General features: G+C 42.7%; 1 protein-coding gene across 1 annotated transcript in view; it reads right to left on the bottom strand.

Annotated features, from left to right (window-relative positions):
* Window positions 1-17,311, bottom strand: part of PLCG1 (phospholipase C gamma 1) — a 116,553-nt gene that overhangs the window by 12,349 nt on the left and 86,893 nt on the right. The window contains exons 18-28 of the mRNA XM_077251520.1: window positions 17,020-17,139; window positions 16,744-16,924; window positions 16,578-16,655; window positions 16,362-16,465; window positions 15,796-15,892; window positions 15,223-15,292; window positions 14,975-15,132; window positions 4,183-4,279; window positions 3,837-4,061; window positions 3,383-3,531; window positions 2,754-2,868 (exon numbers count right to left, since the gene is read on the bottom strand). Of these exons, the coding sequence (XP_077107635.1) occupies window positions 2,754-2,868; window positions 3,383-3,531; window positions 3,837-4,061; window positions 4,183-4,279; window positions 14,975-15,132; window positions 15,223-15,292; window positions 15,796-15,892; window positions 16,362-16,465; window positions 16,578-16,655; window positions 16,744-16,924; window positions 17,020-17,139 (1,394 nt within the window). The remainder of the gene's footprint in view (window positions 1-2,753; window positions 2,869-3,382; window positions 3,532-3,836; window positions 4,062-4,182; window positions 4,280-14,974; window positions 15,133-15,222; window positions 15,293-15,795; window positions 15,893-16,361; window positions 16,466-16,577; window positions 16,656-16,743; window positions 16,925-17,019; window positions 17,140-17,311) is intronic.

Genomic DNA, 17,311 nt, shown 5'->3' on the forward strand with positions numbered 1-17,311 from the left:
AAGATATCTGCAAGGCCTAGAAATTTTGGGAATGGGATTTGCATTTTTCCCCATACATGAGCTAGAGTTTGCTTTGCCGCTAAAAAGAGAAAAATAAAGCGCATGTTGGACCACAAATCATCCACGCTCACATGGTCTCAGTACAAAGCTTTCAAAGGGTAGGCAAGATATCATGGGCCAAAATGTATATTCAATACTAGAAGCAAGATATCCACGGGCAGGACCAACACATAAGCAGCATATCAGCTTTGGAAGAACTCTCCTAAAAAACACTTGTCAGGATAACCAGGGACAATAATGTGCAATCCTTGGGGACCATGAACCACCACAGGAAGACTTTGCACACAGATTCCATTGCACTAGAGTTTACAGAGCAGGAAGAAACCACGTCACATTGATTATTCCAGGAACCACCAAGTCTGCTTCCCATCTACATATATAACTGTATATTGTGTGATGGGAAATGCTTGCCAACAACGAAAAGTCACGTATTTTTAAGCAATTTTGAATTTATTTTCACTATTATGAGCTAAATTCTTAAAAATAAATAATCCTGAAGTCTTACAATTTTCACTCTTACAACTAAGTATATGTCCACAACAGTACTCCACTGTAGCCAGACGAGGGGAAAAATGAATTTCCTTAGCCCACCACTTGAACGCCAGCATAATGGGAGCCTTTGGTGACTGCTAGGTCACCACAATGTTACAAATTTCACCTAAAAAATATATTTTATTTTTTATTGAGAAAAGTGATCCAAAACTACATTGTCTGTAAGTTGCAAAAGTATGTGACTGTTTTCAGTATCCGTTTTCTGTTGTGCAACAATAACTTCAGTACAAATCTCCAGTAATTGTTGATTACTTCTGTTCATTGGCTTGGAGGAGTTTTAACCCATTCCTCACAACAAAACAGCTTCAACTCAGTTATGTATGTGGGTTTCTCTCCCATTAACTGCTTCCATCAAATCCTTCCATAACATTTGCATAGGATTAGGGTCAAGACTAGAGATGAGCGAACACCGTTGGCTCCCTCCTTATTCGGCAAGCTATAGCGCTTACTGAAGAAGCTGAGCTGCATCTGGAACCCGGATACCTGGAGAGCTCCAGACGATCAGCTGTTCGGCCCCGCAGCTGCATGTGTCGTAGCTGTGCGACAGTCACAACACACAGGATCTCCAAGCATGTGTTGTGACTGTCACACAGCCGTGACACATGCAGCTGGGGCGCCGAACAGCTGATCGTCAGGAGCAAACCAGGTATCCGGGTTCCCGATGCAGCTTCTTCAGTAAGCGCTATAGCTTGCCGAATAAGGAGGGAGCCAACTGTGTTCGCTCATCTCTAGTCAAGACATTGACTTGGCCATTCCAAGTTTCTTTATTCTTCTTTAACCATTCTTTTGTAGAACAACTTGTGTGCTTTGGGTTGTTGTCTTGTTGCATGATCCACATTCTCTTGAGATTCAGCTTACAGACAGATATCCTGACAATTCCCTTAAGCATTTTCTATTAGAATTCAATCATTGTTTCAGTAGTCTTCTGACATGTCCAGGTGATCTTTAGCAAACTGCAGACGGACAACAATGTTCATTATTTAGGAGAGCAGTGTCTCCTTACAATCCTGCCATGCACATCATTGTTGTTCAGTGTCCTCCTGATGATGAACTAATGAACATTAGCATTAGCCAATTGTGAGAGAGGGGCCTTTAGTTTTTTGGAGGTTACTTTGGGTTCCTATGTGACTCCTTGGACTGTTATACATTTTGGAGTGATCTTTGTTGGTCAGCCACTCCTGGGAAGAATTAAATGGTCTTGATTTTTTTCATTTATGCACAACTTATCTTATTTGTGCATTGGTGGAGCGCAAACGTTTTAGAGATGTTTTTTAACCCTTTCCAGACTGATGAGCACCTACAATCTCATCTGAGCTCTTAAAATCTCTTTTATTAATGCCATGATAAATATATTTCCACATAAATGTTTTGTAACTGTTAGACTTTGTTAGATCCCTATTCTTTAAATAAAACATCTTGTTTACTCACACCTAAGTAAAACACCAATCTCGAATGTCACCTTCAAATTATCTTCTAATTCAAAAAGGTTCACATACTTTGCCACTCACAAAAATGATATTGGGTAATTTTCCTTAATTAAAAAAAAAATAAAAATGACAAAGTCTAGTATTTTTTAACTCATTTATTTGATTTGCTTTTCTATCTACTTTTAGGATTTGCGCAAAAATCTGATGCAGTCTCAAGTCAAATTTAAGCAAAAATATGGAACATTTGGAAAGGTTCACAAACTTTCAAGCAGTATTTTATAAACGTCCCTACGAATAACCCTCACAAAACATCCAAATGATCAAACCAATATCATCTTTATTAAACCAACGGTATAAAATATTGGGTGTATGAAGGATTGAAAAACTTTCCTTAAAAAACAACAAATGTTCAACAGTGCAAAATGCAGAACAATGTGTCATTATTAATTTAAAAGAAAAAAAAAGAATAAATAAATAAATAAATAATGGAGGTAAAGAATCAAAGCAGAGATCCGGATACATCAATAGTGTAATCAAAATGTATGAAAAATATTAGAATGACAAAGCAGATGCCTTAATAAATTCTTGCACACAGAGGTACCACTGTCTATTTTGCACTCAATAGAATACATAACACCATTTCACCCCGAAGGAAAAAACAACACAAGTTCTTTCAACATGAGCGTGTCCTACACATATCCAACATTATCTTACCGACAATTTCTGTTTTCACTTTGGCATTGTCATATTCCGCTCCACAAATTTCCACTTCTACAAATGGGCACACAATACCTCTGCCATTTTTAGGCAAGTGTCTAGCACCAAGTATCTGAGAACAGAGAAGAATATCATCAGTTTCTGAATGACCTGGCTATAGTCCTTTACCAACTATTACATATAAGCAGTTTTGTTTTTTTTTTAGTCTAGACTGAACTCCAAAGTCTAAGGGTACCGTCACACAGTGCAATTTTGATCGCTACAACGGCACGATTCGTGACGTTCCAGCGATGCATTTACGATATCGCTGTGTCTGACACGCTACTGCGATCCGGATCCCCGCTGAGAATCGTACGTCGTAGCAGATCGTTTGAAACTTTCTTTCGTCGTCTAGTGTCCCGCTGTGGCGGCATGATTGCATTGTGTGACACAGGTTGTATACGATGTGCGCACAGTAACCAACGGCTTCTACATCGCAAATACGTCATGAAATTATCGCTCCAGCGCCGTGTATTGCAACGTGTGACCGCAGTCTACGACGCTGGAGCGATACTTATACGACGCTGCAACGTCACGAATCGTGCCGTCGTAGCGATGAAAATGGCACTGTGTGACGGTACCCTTACCTCGACACAGATAATGATTGGCTCCAAGATATGAAGGGAACATTTGTCAAATGGATCGAACATTTCATCTCTCATTCCGTTTGGCTGAAATACATAGCCGCATCGGCCGCCTGACTGGAACAGAGCTTGGTTCATCTGCATCGGTTTGTCTGAAGAAAAAAAAAAGAAAATAAATGCCATAGGAAAATGTAGAACTTAGAATAGTGCAATAAGACAGACTTTGACCTCATGAACCCAGCAGCCCATGGACTTCACATTGTCAGGGATGTCATGTGCTGGAGATATGCTCCTAGAAGAGAATACCTCCACAATATGATGCCCAATGCAGCAGAACCAGGAGGTACAGCGAGGGTACTACTGAGGCACAATGGAGGATGTGTGGAGCCTTGATACTGCTGTGTGTGAGGCTTAAATATGAGGCTAAAAAATAAAAACAATAATAAAGGTAAGTTACCTGGTGTCTGGAAATTAAGAGCTACCAACTGACTACCACATATCCACATATTCAGTGGGTCATAGTTCGAGGAATCTAGACGTTGACCTTTGGGGTAAATGCGAGATAGCTGACGTCGATTGTACTGCAGGAACTTCTTGCCTTTTTGCTTATTGACATACTTCTCTGCTTTAGTTTCAGGGAAAGAGGACATGTCTCGATAACATGCCCTCTCTGTGCCAATCTCTGTTGAAGAACGAAAGGTATCAATGGTGCTAGTGCTATATCTCAAGGTCTAATATTCTCCGACCTGGATATTTAAAACAGTTACTAATATGATCTCGTTATGTTAAACCCATAAACTTACTCTCTTCATCAAAGGGCACAGGACGACAATAAATGACAAGTTCAGACAACTCTAAGGCAATTTTCTTCCTTCGCTCCATGATTTTCCCCTCTGTGAGCTGATAAATTGCAAAAAAAAAGTTATTTATAAAACCTATTTTCAAGCAAAGAATTACCCTGTTCAAAGTTCAATTAGCCAGCTAGAAAGTAGAGCAATTACAAAAAGCACCTCTCACTGCAGAAAACCTGGCATATTAATGTAGTGGTGGTAATGTAGTTTCCTGGCCACTCATGTAGTTGTGCAGTAGAGAAACTGAATACTTACTGCCATGTCAGAGTATAGATTAGAGCTGAACACTAGTGATGAGCGAGCGTGCTCAGAGCATCTTCGGCGTGCTCTAACAGTATGTTAGAGACATGGCGCCTGCGTGTCTCACGGTTGTTCGAAAGCCGCAACGCCTGCCTGCATGGATTGCCTAGCAAACAGGCAATCTATGCAAGTGTTGCGGCTATCCAACAGCCACGGGACATGTAGCCACGGCGACTAACAGTGTTAGCACTCGGGCATGCTCGCTCATCACTACGAACACTAATCAAAAATAGAGTGATCAGAGGAGAGAAGCCCTTTAAAGGGAACCTGTCACCCCCCCAGGCGTTTTTAACTAAGAGCCACCTTGTGCAGCAGTAATGCTGCATTCTGACAAGGTGGCTCTTTTAGTTCTGGGTGCTGTAACTGCCGAAATAATCAGTTTTACAATTTGTCCAAAATACCTTGTCTTCAGACAAGGAGGCCGACCTTTCCCCCCTGCTGCAAACGCCACACAGCCGTCACTCAAGTCTTCTTGGCGCCGGGCGGCGCCTCCTCACCGCTGTTTTGAAATGGGCATGCGCATTGCGTGTCTAAGTCTCTCACCCTCTCCCACCGCCTGCTACAGCGTGTGCATCCTCAGGTGATTCCTCCTCCGTGCAATCGCCTGGAACCTTGCCAAATCCTCACAGCTGGTGTGTGTGTGTGTGTGTGTGTGTGTGTGTGTGTGTGTGTGTGTGTGTGTGTGTGTGTGTGTGTGTAGCAGATGGTGGGAGAGGGTGAGAGGCTTAGACACGCAATGCACATGCCCAGGAATCCCAGCCCCGTAGTATGAATAAATCATAAGACACTGCGGAGCTGGGATTCACAGGCAAGGCGTATATACACACACAGAGGACAGACGGCCAGCGCTCACTGCACCTGCCCAAGGCAGGAGAAAAGAGCGCAGGCGCCGCTGTTATGACCCCAATGGCAGAGGGTCTCAGGAATAAATACCAAGTCTGCAAAACACAAAAAACCAGCTCATAGGGCAGTGGTAACTAGGCTGACCATATATCTAATCCTAGCACCACAAATAGAAGTAGCCGGGGAACGTGCCTACGTTGGTTCTAGACATCTCGCGCCAGCCGGAGAACTAACTAACCCTAGAAGGGAAAAGAAAGACCTTTCTTGCCTCCAGAGAATAGACCCCAAAAGATGGATACAAGCCCCCAACAAATAATAACGGTGAGGTAAGAGGAAAAGACAAACATAAGAATGAGCTAGGTATTTAGCAAAGAGAGGCCCACTAGCTAATAGCAGAATATAGTAAGATGACTTATATGGTCAGCAATAACCCTATTAAATATCCACGCTGGATATTCAAGAACACTCGAACCGACTAACGGCCGGGGGGAGAACACCAGCCCCCTAGAGCTTCCAGCAAGGTCAGAAATCACATTTAGTACAAGCTGGACAAAAATAGGAGCAAAGCAAATAACTCAAAAAACAAAGAAGCAGGACTTAGCTTAATTTTGCAAGAGCCAGGACCAGCAGACAGGAGCAACAGAAGGATCTGATTACAACGATGCCAGGCACTGGACTAAGGATCCAGGAAGTTTATATAGCGACACCCCTGGACTAATGACCCAGGTGAGTGCCAAACTGAAGAAAGAAAATCCCAGAGTCATATCACTAGTGACCACAAGAGGGAGCCAAAAAGTCTAATTCACAACAGTACCCCCCCCTTAAGGAGGGGTCACCGAACCCTCACCAAGACCACCAGGGCGATCAGGATGAGCAGCGTGAAAGGCACGAACTAAATCGGCCGCATGCACATCAGAGGCAACCACCCAGGAATTATCCTCCTGACCATAGCCCTTCCACTTGACCAGATACTGAAGCCTCCGCCTGGAGAGACGAGAATCCAAGATCTTCTCCACCACGTACTCCAACTCACCCTCAACCAACACCGGAGCAGGAGGCTCAACAGAAGGAACCACAGGTACAACGTACCGCCGCAACAAAGACCTATGGAACACGTTGTGAATGGCAAACGACACCGGAAGATCCAAGCGAAAGGACACAGGATTAAGGATTTCCAATATCTTGTAAGGACCGATGAAGCGAGGCTTAAATTTAGGAGAGGAGACCTTCATAGGAACAAATCGGGAAGACAGCCACACCAAATCCCCAACACGAAGTCGGGGACCCACACCGCGGCGGCGGTTGGCAAAACGCTGAGCCTTCTCCTGTGACAACTTTAAGTTGTCCACCACATGATTCCAGATCTGCCGCAACCTATCCACCACAGAATCTACCCCAGGACAGTCAGAAGGCTCCACATGTCCCGAGGAAAAACGAGGATGGAAACCAGAGTTGCAGAAAAATGGCGAAACCAATGTAGCAGAACTAGCCCGATTATTAAGGGCAAACTCAGCCAACGGCAAAAAGGTCACCCAATCATCCTGATCCGCAGAAACAAAACACCTCAAATAAGCCTCCAGAGTCTGATTAGTTCGCTCCGTTTGTCCATTAGTCTGAGGATGAAAGGCAGACGAAAACGACAAATCAATGCCCATCCTAGCACAAAAAGATCGCCAGAACCTGGAAACAAACTGGGATCCTCTGTCAGACACAATATTCTCAGGAATGCCGTGTAAACGAACCAAATTCTGAAAGAACACAGGAACCAGATCGGAAGAGGAAGGCAGCTTAGGCAAGGGTACCAAATGGACCATCTTAGAAAAGCGATCACATACCACCCAGATGACAGACATGCCCTGAGACACCGGGAGATCTGAAATGAAATCCATGGAAATGTGCGTCCAAGGCCTCTTCGGGACAGGCAAGGGCAAGAGCAACCCGCTGGCACGAGAACAGCAAGGCTTAGCTCGAGCACAAGTCCCACAGGACTGCACAAACGACCGCACATCCCGTGACAAGGAAGGCCACCAAAAGGACCTAGCCACCAGATCTCTGGTGCCAAAAATTCCCGGATGCCCTGCCAACACCGAGGAATGAACCTCGGAAATGACTCTGCTGGTCCACTTATCAGGAACAAACAGTCTGTCAGGTGGACAAGAGTCAGGTCTACCAGCCTGAAATCTCTGCAACACACGTCGCAAATCCGGTGAAATGGCTGACAGGATAACTCCCTCTTTAAGAATACCAACTGGTTCTGCGACTCCCGGAGAGTCAGGCACAAAGCTCCTTGAAAGAGCATCAGCCTTCACATTCTTTGAACCTGGTAAATACGAGACCACAAAGTCAAAACGGGAGAAAAATAATGACCAGCGGGCCTGTCTAGGATTCAGGCGTTTAGCAGACTCGAGATACATCAAATTTTTGTGATCAGTCAAGACCACCACACGATGCTTAGCACCCTCGAGCCAATGACGCCACTCCTCAAATGCCCACTTCATGGCCAACAACTCCCGATTGCCAACATCATAATTCCGCTCAGCAGGCGAAAACTTCCTAGAGAAAAAGGCACAAGGTCTCATCACAGAGCAACCAGGACCTCTCTGCGACAAAACGGCCCCTGCCCCAATCTCAGAAGCATCCACTTCAACCTGAAAGGGAAGTGAGACATCAGGCTGGCACAAAACAGGCGCCGAAGTAAACCGGCGCTTCAACTCCTGGAAAGCCTCCACGGCTGCAGGAGCCCAGTTAGCAACATCAGAACCTTTCTTGGTCATATCCGTCAAAGGTTTAACAATGCTAGAAAAATTAGCAATAAAACGACGGTAGAAGTTAGCAAAACCCAAGAACTTCTTAAGACTCTTAACTGACGTGGGTTGAGTCCAATCATGAATAGCTCGGACCTTGACTGGGTCCATCTCCACCGCAGAAGGGGAAAAAATAAACCCCAAAAAGGGAACCTTCTGTACTCCAAAGAGACACTTTGAGCCCTTAACAAACAAAGCATTCTCACGCAAAACCTGAAACACCATCCTGACCTGCTCTACATGCGAGTCCCAGTCATCAGAAAAAACCAGAATATCATCCAGATAAACGATCATAAATTTATCCAGATACTTCCGGAAAATATCATGCATAAAGGACTGAAACACTGAAGGAGCATTAGAGAGCCCAAAAGGCATCACCAAATACTCAAAATGACCTTCGGGCGTATTAAACGCGGTTTTCCATTCATCTCCTCGCTTAATGCGCACAAGGTTGTACGCACCACGAAGATCTATCTTGGTGAACCACTTGGCACCTTTAATTCGGGCAAACAAGTCCGACAACAGAGGCAAAGGATACTGAAATTTAACAGTGATTTTATTCAAAAGCCGATAGTCAATACAAGGTCTCAAAGATCCGTCCTTCTTGGCCACAAAAAAGAATCCCGCACCAAGAGGGGAAGAGGATGGACGAATATGCCCCTTCTCCAGAGATTCCTTGATATACGAACGCATTGCGGTATGCTCAGGTACAGACAGATTAAATAGTCTTCCCTTAGGAAATTTGCTACCTGGAATCAAATCTATGGCACAGTCACAGTCCCTATGAGGAGGAAGAGCACTGGACCTGGACTCGCTGAACACGTCCTGATAATCAAACAAATACTCCGGAACTTCCGAAGGAGTAGAGGAAGCAATAGACACCGGCGGGGAATCACCATGAATACCCTGACAGCCCCAACTTGACACAGACATTGCCTTCCAATCCAAGACTGGATTATGAGTCTGTAACCATGGCAAACCCAAAACAACCAAATCATGCATTTTATGCAGAACAAGAAAACGAATCACCTCCCGATGTTCAGGAGTCATGCACATGGTTACCTGTGTCCAAAACTGCGGTTTATTTTCCGCCAATGGCGTGGCATCAATACCCCTCAGAGGGATAGGATTAACCAACGGCTCAAGAACAAAACCACAGCGCTTGGCAAATGACAGATCCATAAGACTCAGGGCAGCACCTGAATCCACAAACGCCATAACAGGGTAAGAGGACAATGAGCAAATTAAAGTCACAGACAAAATAAATTTAGGTTGCAAATTACCAATGGCGACAGGACTAACAACCCTTGTTAGGCGTTTAGAGCATGCTGATATAACATGTGTAGAATCACCACAGTAAAAACACAACCCATTCTGACGTCTATGATTTTTCCGCTCATTTCTGGTCTGAATTCTGTCACATTGCATCAAATCAGGTGCTTGTTTAGACAACACCACCAGAGGATTAGCGGTTTTGCGCTCCCGCAAACGCCGGTCAATTTGAATAGCCAGCGCCATGGAATCATTCAGACTTGTAGGAATGGAGAAACCCACCATCACATTCTTAATGGCTTCAGAAAGGCCATTTCTGAAATTTGCGGCCAGAGCACACTCATTCCACTGAGTAAGCACGGACCATTTCCGAAATTTTTGGCAATACACTTCAGCTTCATCCTGGCCCTGAGAAATAGCCAGCAAGGCTTTTTCTGCCTGAACCTCAAGATTGGGTTCCTCGTAAAGCAATCCGAGCGCCAGAAAAAACGCATCAATATTCGCCAATGCCGGATCTCCTGGCGCTAGCGAGAAAGCCCAATCCTGAGGGTCGCCCCGTAAAAAAGAGATAACAATTTTAACTTGCTGAGCTGAGTCTCCAGATGAACGGGGTCTCAGAGATAGAAACAATTTACAATTATTCCTGAAATTCCTAAACTTAAATCGGTCTCCAGAAAACAGTTCAGGAATAGGTATTTTAGGTTCAGACATAGGACTACTGGTAACAAAATTTTGTATGCCTTGCACACGAGCAGCAAGCTGGTCAACACTTGTAATCAAGGTCTGGACATTCATGTCTGCAGCAAGCTCAAGCCACTCAGAGGTAAAGGGGAGGAAGAGAGGAAGAGAGGAAAGAAAAAAAAAAAAAAAAAAACCTCAGAATTTCCTTTCTTATTATCCCACTTCTGCAATGCAATGTTGGCCTGGCATACTGTTATGACCCCAATGGCAGAGGGTCTCAGGAATAAATACCAAGTCTGCAAAACACAAAAAACCAGCTCATAGGGCAGTGGTAACTAGGCTGACCATATATCTAATCCTAGCACCACAAATAGAAGTAGCCGGGGAACGTGCCTACGTTGGTTCTAGACATCTCGCGCCAGCCGGAGAACTAACTAACCCTAGAAGGGAAAAGAAAGACCTTTCTTGCCTCCAGAGAATAGACCCCAAAAGATGGATACAAGCCCCCAACAAATAATAACGGTGAGGTAAGAGGAAAAGACAAACATAAGAATGAGCTAGGTATTTAGCAAAGAGAGGCCCACTAGCTAATAGCAGAATATAGTAAGATGACTTATATGGTCAGCAAAAACCCTATTATATATCCACGCTGGATATTCAAGAACCCCCGAACCGACTAACGGCCGGGGGGAGAACACCAGCCCCCTAGAGCTTCCAGCAAGGTCAGAAATCACATTTAGTACAAGCTGGACAAAAATAGGAGCAAAGCAAAAAACAAAGAAGCAGGACTTAGCTTAATTTTGCAAGAGCCAGGACCAGCAGACAGGAGCAACAGAAGGATCTGATTACAATGATGCCAGGCACTGGACTAAGGATCCAGGAAGTTTATATAGCGACACCCCTGGACTAATGACCCAGGTGAGTGCCAAACTGAAGAAAGAAAATCCCAGAGTCATATCACTAGTGACCACAAGAGGGAGCCAAAAAGTCTAATTTACAACACGCCGCATCATTTCAAAACAGCGGTGAGGAGGCGGCGCCCGGCGCCAAGAAGATTTGAGTGACGGCTGTGTGGCGTCTGCAGCAGGGGGAAAACGCCGGCCTCCTTGTCTGAAGACAAGGTATTTTGGACAAATTATAAAACTGATTATTTCTGCAGTTACAGCACACAGAACTAAAAGAGCCTCCTTGTCAGAATGCAGCATTACTGCTGCACAAGGTGGCTCTTTTAGTTAAAAACGCCTTGACAGGTTCCCGTTAACTACTCTGTACTGGCCACAGACTGTAAACATCCAGGCAGTCAACATGCACATTTGCAACAATAGTCTAAAATCTCATTGCACAGTAAACAGCACATAAGATCGTGCAGCCGTACGAGTGTGGGAAGTCCGAATTCCCCATATAGAAAGCAGTAGGCCATCCTACTATACTATAGAGATAGATGGATAGATAGATAGATAGACACACACATTATAATATATATTTTTATTACACATACATTTATCTATATATACACATACACACATAGCTATGTTTATTGTTATGCTGTAATGTCTGTTGTCTGTACAAGTCCCCTCAATAATGTAAAGTGCTGCGGAATATGTTGTCGCTATATAAATAAAAATTATTATTATTATTATTATTAACTATACAGTTGTGCTCCAAAGTTTACATACCTCGGCAGAATTTTTGATTTCTTGGCCTTTTTTCAGAGAATATGAATGATAACACCAAAACTTTTTCTCCACTCATGGTTAGTGGTTGGGTGAAGCCATTTATTATCAAACTACTGTGTTATCTCTTTTTAAATAATGACAATTCAAAACATCCAAATGACACTGATCAAAGGTTCACATACCCCATTTCTTAATACCGTGTATTGCCCCCTCTAACATCAATGACAGCTCTAAGTCTTTTGTGGTAGTTGTGGATGAGGTTCTTTATTTTCTCAGATGGTAAAGCTGCCCACTCTTCTTGGCAAAAAGCCTCCAGTTCCTGTAAATTTCTGGGCTGTCTAGCATGAACTGCGAGCTAGAGATCTCCCCAGAGTGGCTCAATGATATTGAGGTCAGGAGACTGAGATGGCCACTCCAGAACCTTCACTTTGTTCTGCTTTAGCCAATGACAGGTCAACTAGGCCTTCTATTTTGGATCTTTGTCATGTTGGAACGTCCAAGTACGAGCAGCCTCGGGGCTGATGAGTGCAAATTTGCCTCCAGTATTTGCTGATGAAGTGCTGCATTCGTCTTTCCTTCAACTTTGACCAAGTTTCCTGTGCCCTTGTAGCTCATACATCCCCAAAACATTAGCGATCCACCTCCTTGCTTTACAGTAGGAATGGTATTCCTTTCATCATAGGCCTTGTTGTCCTCTCTACAAATGTAACGTTTATGGTTGCGGCCAAAAAGTTCAATTTTGGTCTTATCACTCCAAATTACCTTGTTCCAAAAGTTTTGAGGCTTGTCTCTGTGCCGTTTTGCATATTGTAAGTGAGATACTTTGTGGCATTTGTGCAGTAATGGCTTTCTTCTGGCAACCCAATCATGCAGCCCATTTTTCTTCACTTGCCTCCTTATTGTGTATCTTGACACAGCCATACAGCTAGTTTTCAGAGAGTCCAGTATTTCAGCTGACATTATTTGTGGGTTTTTCATTGCATCCCGAACAATTTTCCTGGCAGATGTGGACGACATTTTTGTTGGTCTACCTCACCGTGGTTTTGTTTTTACAGAGCCCCTGATTTTCCATTTGTTATTCACAGTTTGAACGCTGCTGACTGGCATTACCAATTCCTTGGATATCTTTTTGTATCCCTTTCCGGTTTTATACAGTCCAACTACCTTTTCATGTAGATCCGTTGACAATTCTGTTGCTTTCCCCATGACTCACGATCCTGAAGAGTCAGTGGCAGGATGACAGATGCAATAGTCTGTCTGGATCCCAGAAACTCAATCAGCTTTTATGTACACACACTGATTACAAGCAAACAGGTCACAGGTGAGGATGTTACCTTTAGTAGCCATTCAAACCCATATGTGTCAACTTCTGTGCATGTTATCAGGCCAAAATCACCAGGGTATGTGAAATTTTGATGAGGGTCATTTGGATGTTTTGGGTTGTCATTATGATTTAAAAAGAGAAGACGCAGTAGTTTAACAATAAATGGCTTCACCCAACCACTAACCATGAGTGGAAAAAGTTTTGGACTTATTCATATTCTCTGAAAAAAGGCCAAGAAAGCAAAAATTCTGCTGGGTATGTAAACTTTTAAGCACAACTGTATATAGCTACATGTACCTGTTTTAGGACTTTATGGCGAGCACAAAGTGTGAAATAAGCAAAACATACAAAAAGCATAAAGAAAAAATAAAATAGAAAAGAAAGTCACTTCAGGTCTAAATCAGTTGTTAGCCTTGCCCTGAATGAAAATAAAAAAAGATTGTTATGGAATGGAGAACACAAAGTAAAATAGACAGTATTCGGCCCCCTGGAACTTTTCAACCTTTTCCCATATCATGCTTCAAACAAAGATACCAAATGTAAATTTTTGGTGAAGAATCAACAACAAGTGGAACACAATTGTGAAGTTGAACTATTTTTTAGTGTGTGGTCTAAACCACTTGATGACATGTGCAATCTATGTACTGAGTGGGCCAAGTAGCACACTCCATTCAGCATGAGTGCCGACTCAGCTACTTAGCTGGCACACAACATTAATGGATACGTATGTTTATCCCTTAAAATGCCCCTGTCTTTAACACAGTGGCCTAACTTCTGATGGCTATCGGCATCCAGCACATCTCGATCATGGTGACAGACGGGTCCTCTGTGCCTACCATGTGAAATCTCCTATGAAGCTCAGACTGTGATCGGATGTTATAGGTGACCGCTGAATTCACAATATACTGCAAAACTATTGTACTGTATGAGTGATCAAAATATGGCAGGTTTAAATCACCTAAAAACTAATTACAAATATAAGAAAAAAAAAATCACCCACCATTTCCGCAAATAAAAATAGCAAATGTATTAAAAAAGCAAACAAACATATTTTGCAGTACTGAGTGTGTAATTGCCTGAATTAATATAAAAATAGTCATACCAAACAGTAAGCACTGAAACAAAAAAGGTAGCTGCACTTCACTCCAAAAATGCAGTGGAAAACGATCAAAAATCGTTTCAATAAAAAAATGTCAGCTCCATGCGCAAAATAAGGAGCCCTTACCCTGGTCAGGCAATGGAAATGTAAAAAAGTTACAGGTCTCAGAAAATGGCAACACAAACTAATTTTTTTCTACTAAGTTCTGAATTAAAATAAATAAAATAACAAAATCACTTCAAGTATAGAGAGCCGGCGGCTTCCTAGAAGACACCCAGAGAATGGATAGGTCACTTCTTTTAAGCTCTACAGAGTTTCTAAACCCTGAAGTGGTTAAAAGATGTGACATGAGATAAAACATGTGCACAGCAATGTCATTTTGACACTGCTGTGCATTGTGTTAATTTTACATGGCGCTTAAGTTTGGCAACACCATAATCATACGGTCATAGAAAGTCATGCTGTCAGGTCATTTTTGTCACAACAAATCCAAAACTTTTTCCCATTGTTCAGCACATTATATGTTAATATGAATGGTACATTCAAAACCAAAGTTCGTCTTGTAAGAAAGAAGCCCTCATGCGGTTATATGTGGATACAGAAATAAAAAAGTTATTGCTCTTGAAAAAAAAAAAAAAAGAAGGTGGTAAAAACAGAAGTGCAAAAAAAAAAGAAAAAAAAGAAAAAGGAGAACAAACAACAACAACAAAAATAGACCACACACACAACATGTCAATCTTCATACCCGAGCGTCTGCTGTCTGAGCCGCTTCCCGGATTTTTCTCACCCAGTCTTGCATGTCTTCTGCTGAGTCAGCCGCAACATCAAGTGGAGATCTGGTCACAGATGGGACATTTATAGAGAAAACATATGGGCGACTGTTCAGCCCTTCATGTCGGATGGCTGAAATAAACATAAGTGAAATCACCAAATGGGCTGGTAACAACCTGCATCTACATTATGCACAGATCATGTATATAAAAAACTTCTTACCAATTTGACAAGATGGAACGTCCAATATTCCACCCAGGAGGTCTCCAAGCGGGCTGTTCTCATCCAGATGCTGGGAATACAGAAAATAACAGTGCTGTAGTTCATGAAATGGATAAATCATAGCCCGGTATTGTGCCAACCTCATTTATGAGGTCTCAGAATTTGTATTGATTACTTAAAGGGCACCGATCACCAAGTTTGGCCGATATGAGATATGGCCACCACCCATCAGGCCTGATATACAGCTTTCTGTATAAAGCTAAATCCTTAGCCTTGTCCAGGCACTAAACAGAACAGATCCTGCTTATGGAACAGTTATAATACAGAAGAGTCATAATTTAGTCTGAAGCATGGCTGCACTGCATGACACTTATTGGAAACCTGTCAAGGTAATGAAACCTCTGTCTGTAAGACAAGTTGGAAGCACTGTTCTCCTTATTTCCTAATATTATTGGGAATGATCTGGCATCAAGGATCAGTACCTGCAACGGCATCACAACTATGTTAGGTTGGATGGATGAGTGCAGCTATACGACTGCTGATGTGGGACATTTATGTCCGAGTATGACTTACTGGTCGCTCTGGTTCAGGTTCAGGTGGGTTGAAGATCTCTTCCACATAATTGGAAGGGAACCACATCTGCTTCTTACCCCCGTAGTCTCCTCTCCACCTACAGAAAAAATTTTTTTAAAAACACAACAAATCTTAAAAGCAAAGAAGGGTAGTAACATTAGTAGATTCCAAATAATCTATTAATATATTTCAACAATTAAAGGGCTTTTCATCCCCTTAAGAAAATGGACATAACCCATTGATAAGCTTCTAAAGCCTCTAGGAAGTTGCTAATATTGTCGGATAAAGTTGTGGTCAGCAACACATGCAGAGGCAATGTACAATTACATAGGTGCCCTTCTAAATACACCACAGTTTATATTGTACATGGATGGACCAAATCCAAATCATCCAAATTCATGAACTCCTAATATGTCTCATCATCTCTATGTTCTAGCTCATATTAGAGGTCCTAAATTTGAGACCCCTCTCTGTGATTTCAATACGCCATTGCAGGACACATAGGTAAGGGATGTCCTGATGTGATAAAACAGATCTTTAAGGAACATGGGAGGCAATGTGCTTACCATCCACCCTCCTGCTTCTCCACATTCTGGATGACCGCATTCTTTGTGAAAGTAAGTTCATCCTCTCGCTGAGCTTTATAATCAAAGAGTGCTTTAACAGAGCACTGAGGTAGACGATATGTGAGAACCAAGAAGAAAAAAAAGGAATATTAGGAAATGAAAAAAAAAAAAAAGTATCACTGGTAAAAGGAGATATGGAATCTTATGTAGGAATACCTTAAATGCCGGCATGGGGTTCGGCTCCACATAGAAACCAGGATTCCTCCCCTCATAAAGTGCCCCATAATCTGGTTCCTACAGCACAGAGTTTAGTGAAGGGTGCATGCTTTCCAAGAGAAAAGATTAATAGGCAAAAAAAAAAAAAAAAAAAGAGATCACTCACATTTGTGCCGATCTTTTCCAGAGTCTCTTCATTGATTGGATATCTCAGCTTCATCTTACGGTATAAGGGATGCTTCTCATAATAACTAATGAGATCCACCAAGCTGTCAAACTCTGAACTGCCCAGTACTACACTCTGACCTTCCTGCTGCACCCGGCAGTGCTTGATCTTCCCCTCCGCTCTGCACCAGGTCAATGTAAGGAAGGTAAGAAAAAGTCCTTCAACAAGCGGCTTCTTGGAACATCCTAAATGAAGACACAATATCCCGGGTCTCACCTGAATGATATTGCATAAGAGTTGGGCTCACTCCTTTTACGTACTAGGAAAGCACCGTCCCGCGGTACTCTCATCAGCATGTGTTCAGCTTGAGCTCGGGTAAGGCTGGCATGGTACCACCTGCAAAAAGGACATCATATGCCGATTCAAAAAGTAAGCAAATCTACCTAAAGTGCACTTAGATTTCTTTTTACTAGCTTTGTAGAACACTTTTCACACCATGCTAAACCCTCCTCTTTTACCGCCATATAATGCTGCCCATAATTTAATCACAACCACTTATGTGCATCAT

Source organism: Ranitomeya variabilis, chromosome 4 (genome assembly GCF_051348905.1).
Source record: "Ranitomeya variabilis isolate aRanVar5 chromosome 4, aRanVar5.hap1, whole genome shotgun sequence".
Taxonomy (NCBI): domain Eukaryota; kingdom Metazoa; phylum Chordata; class Amphibia; order Anura; family Dendrobatidae; genus Ranitomeya; species Ranitomeya variabilis.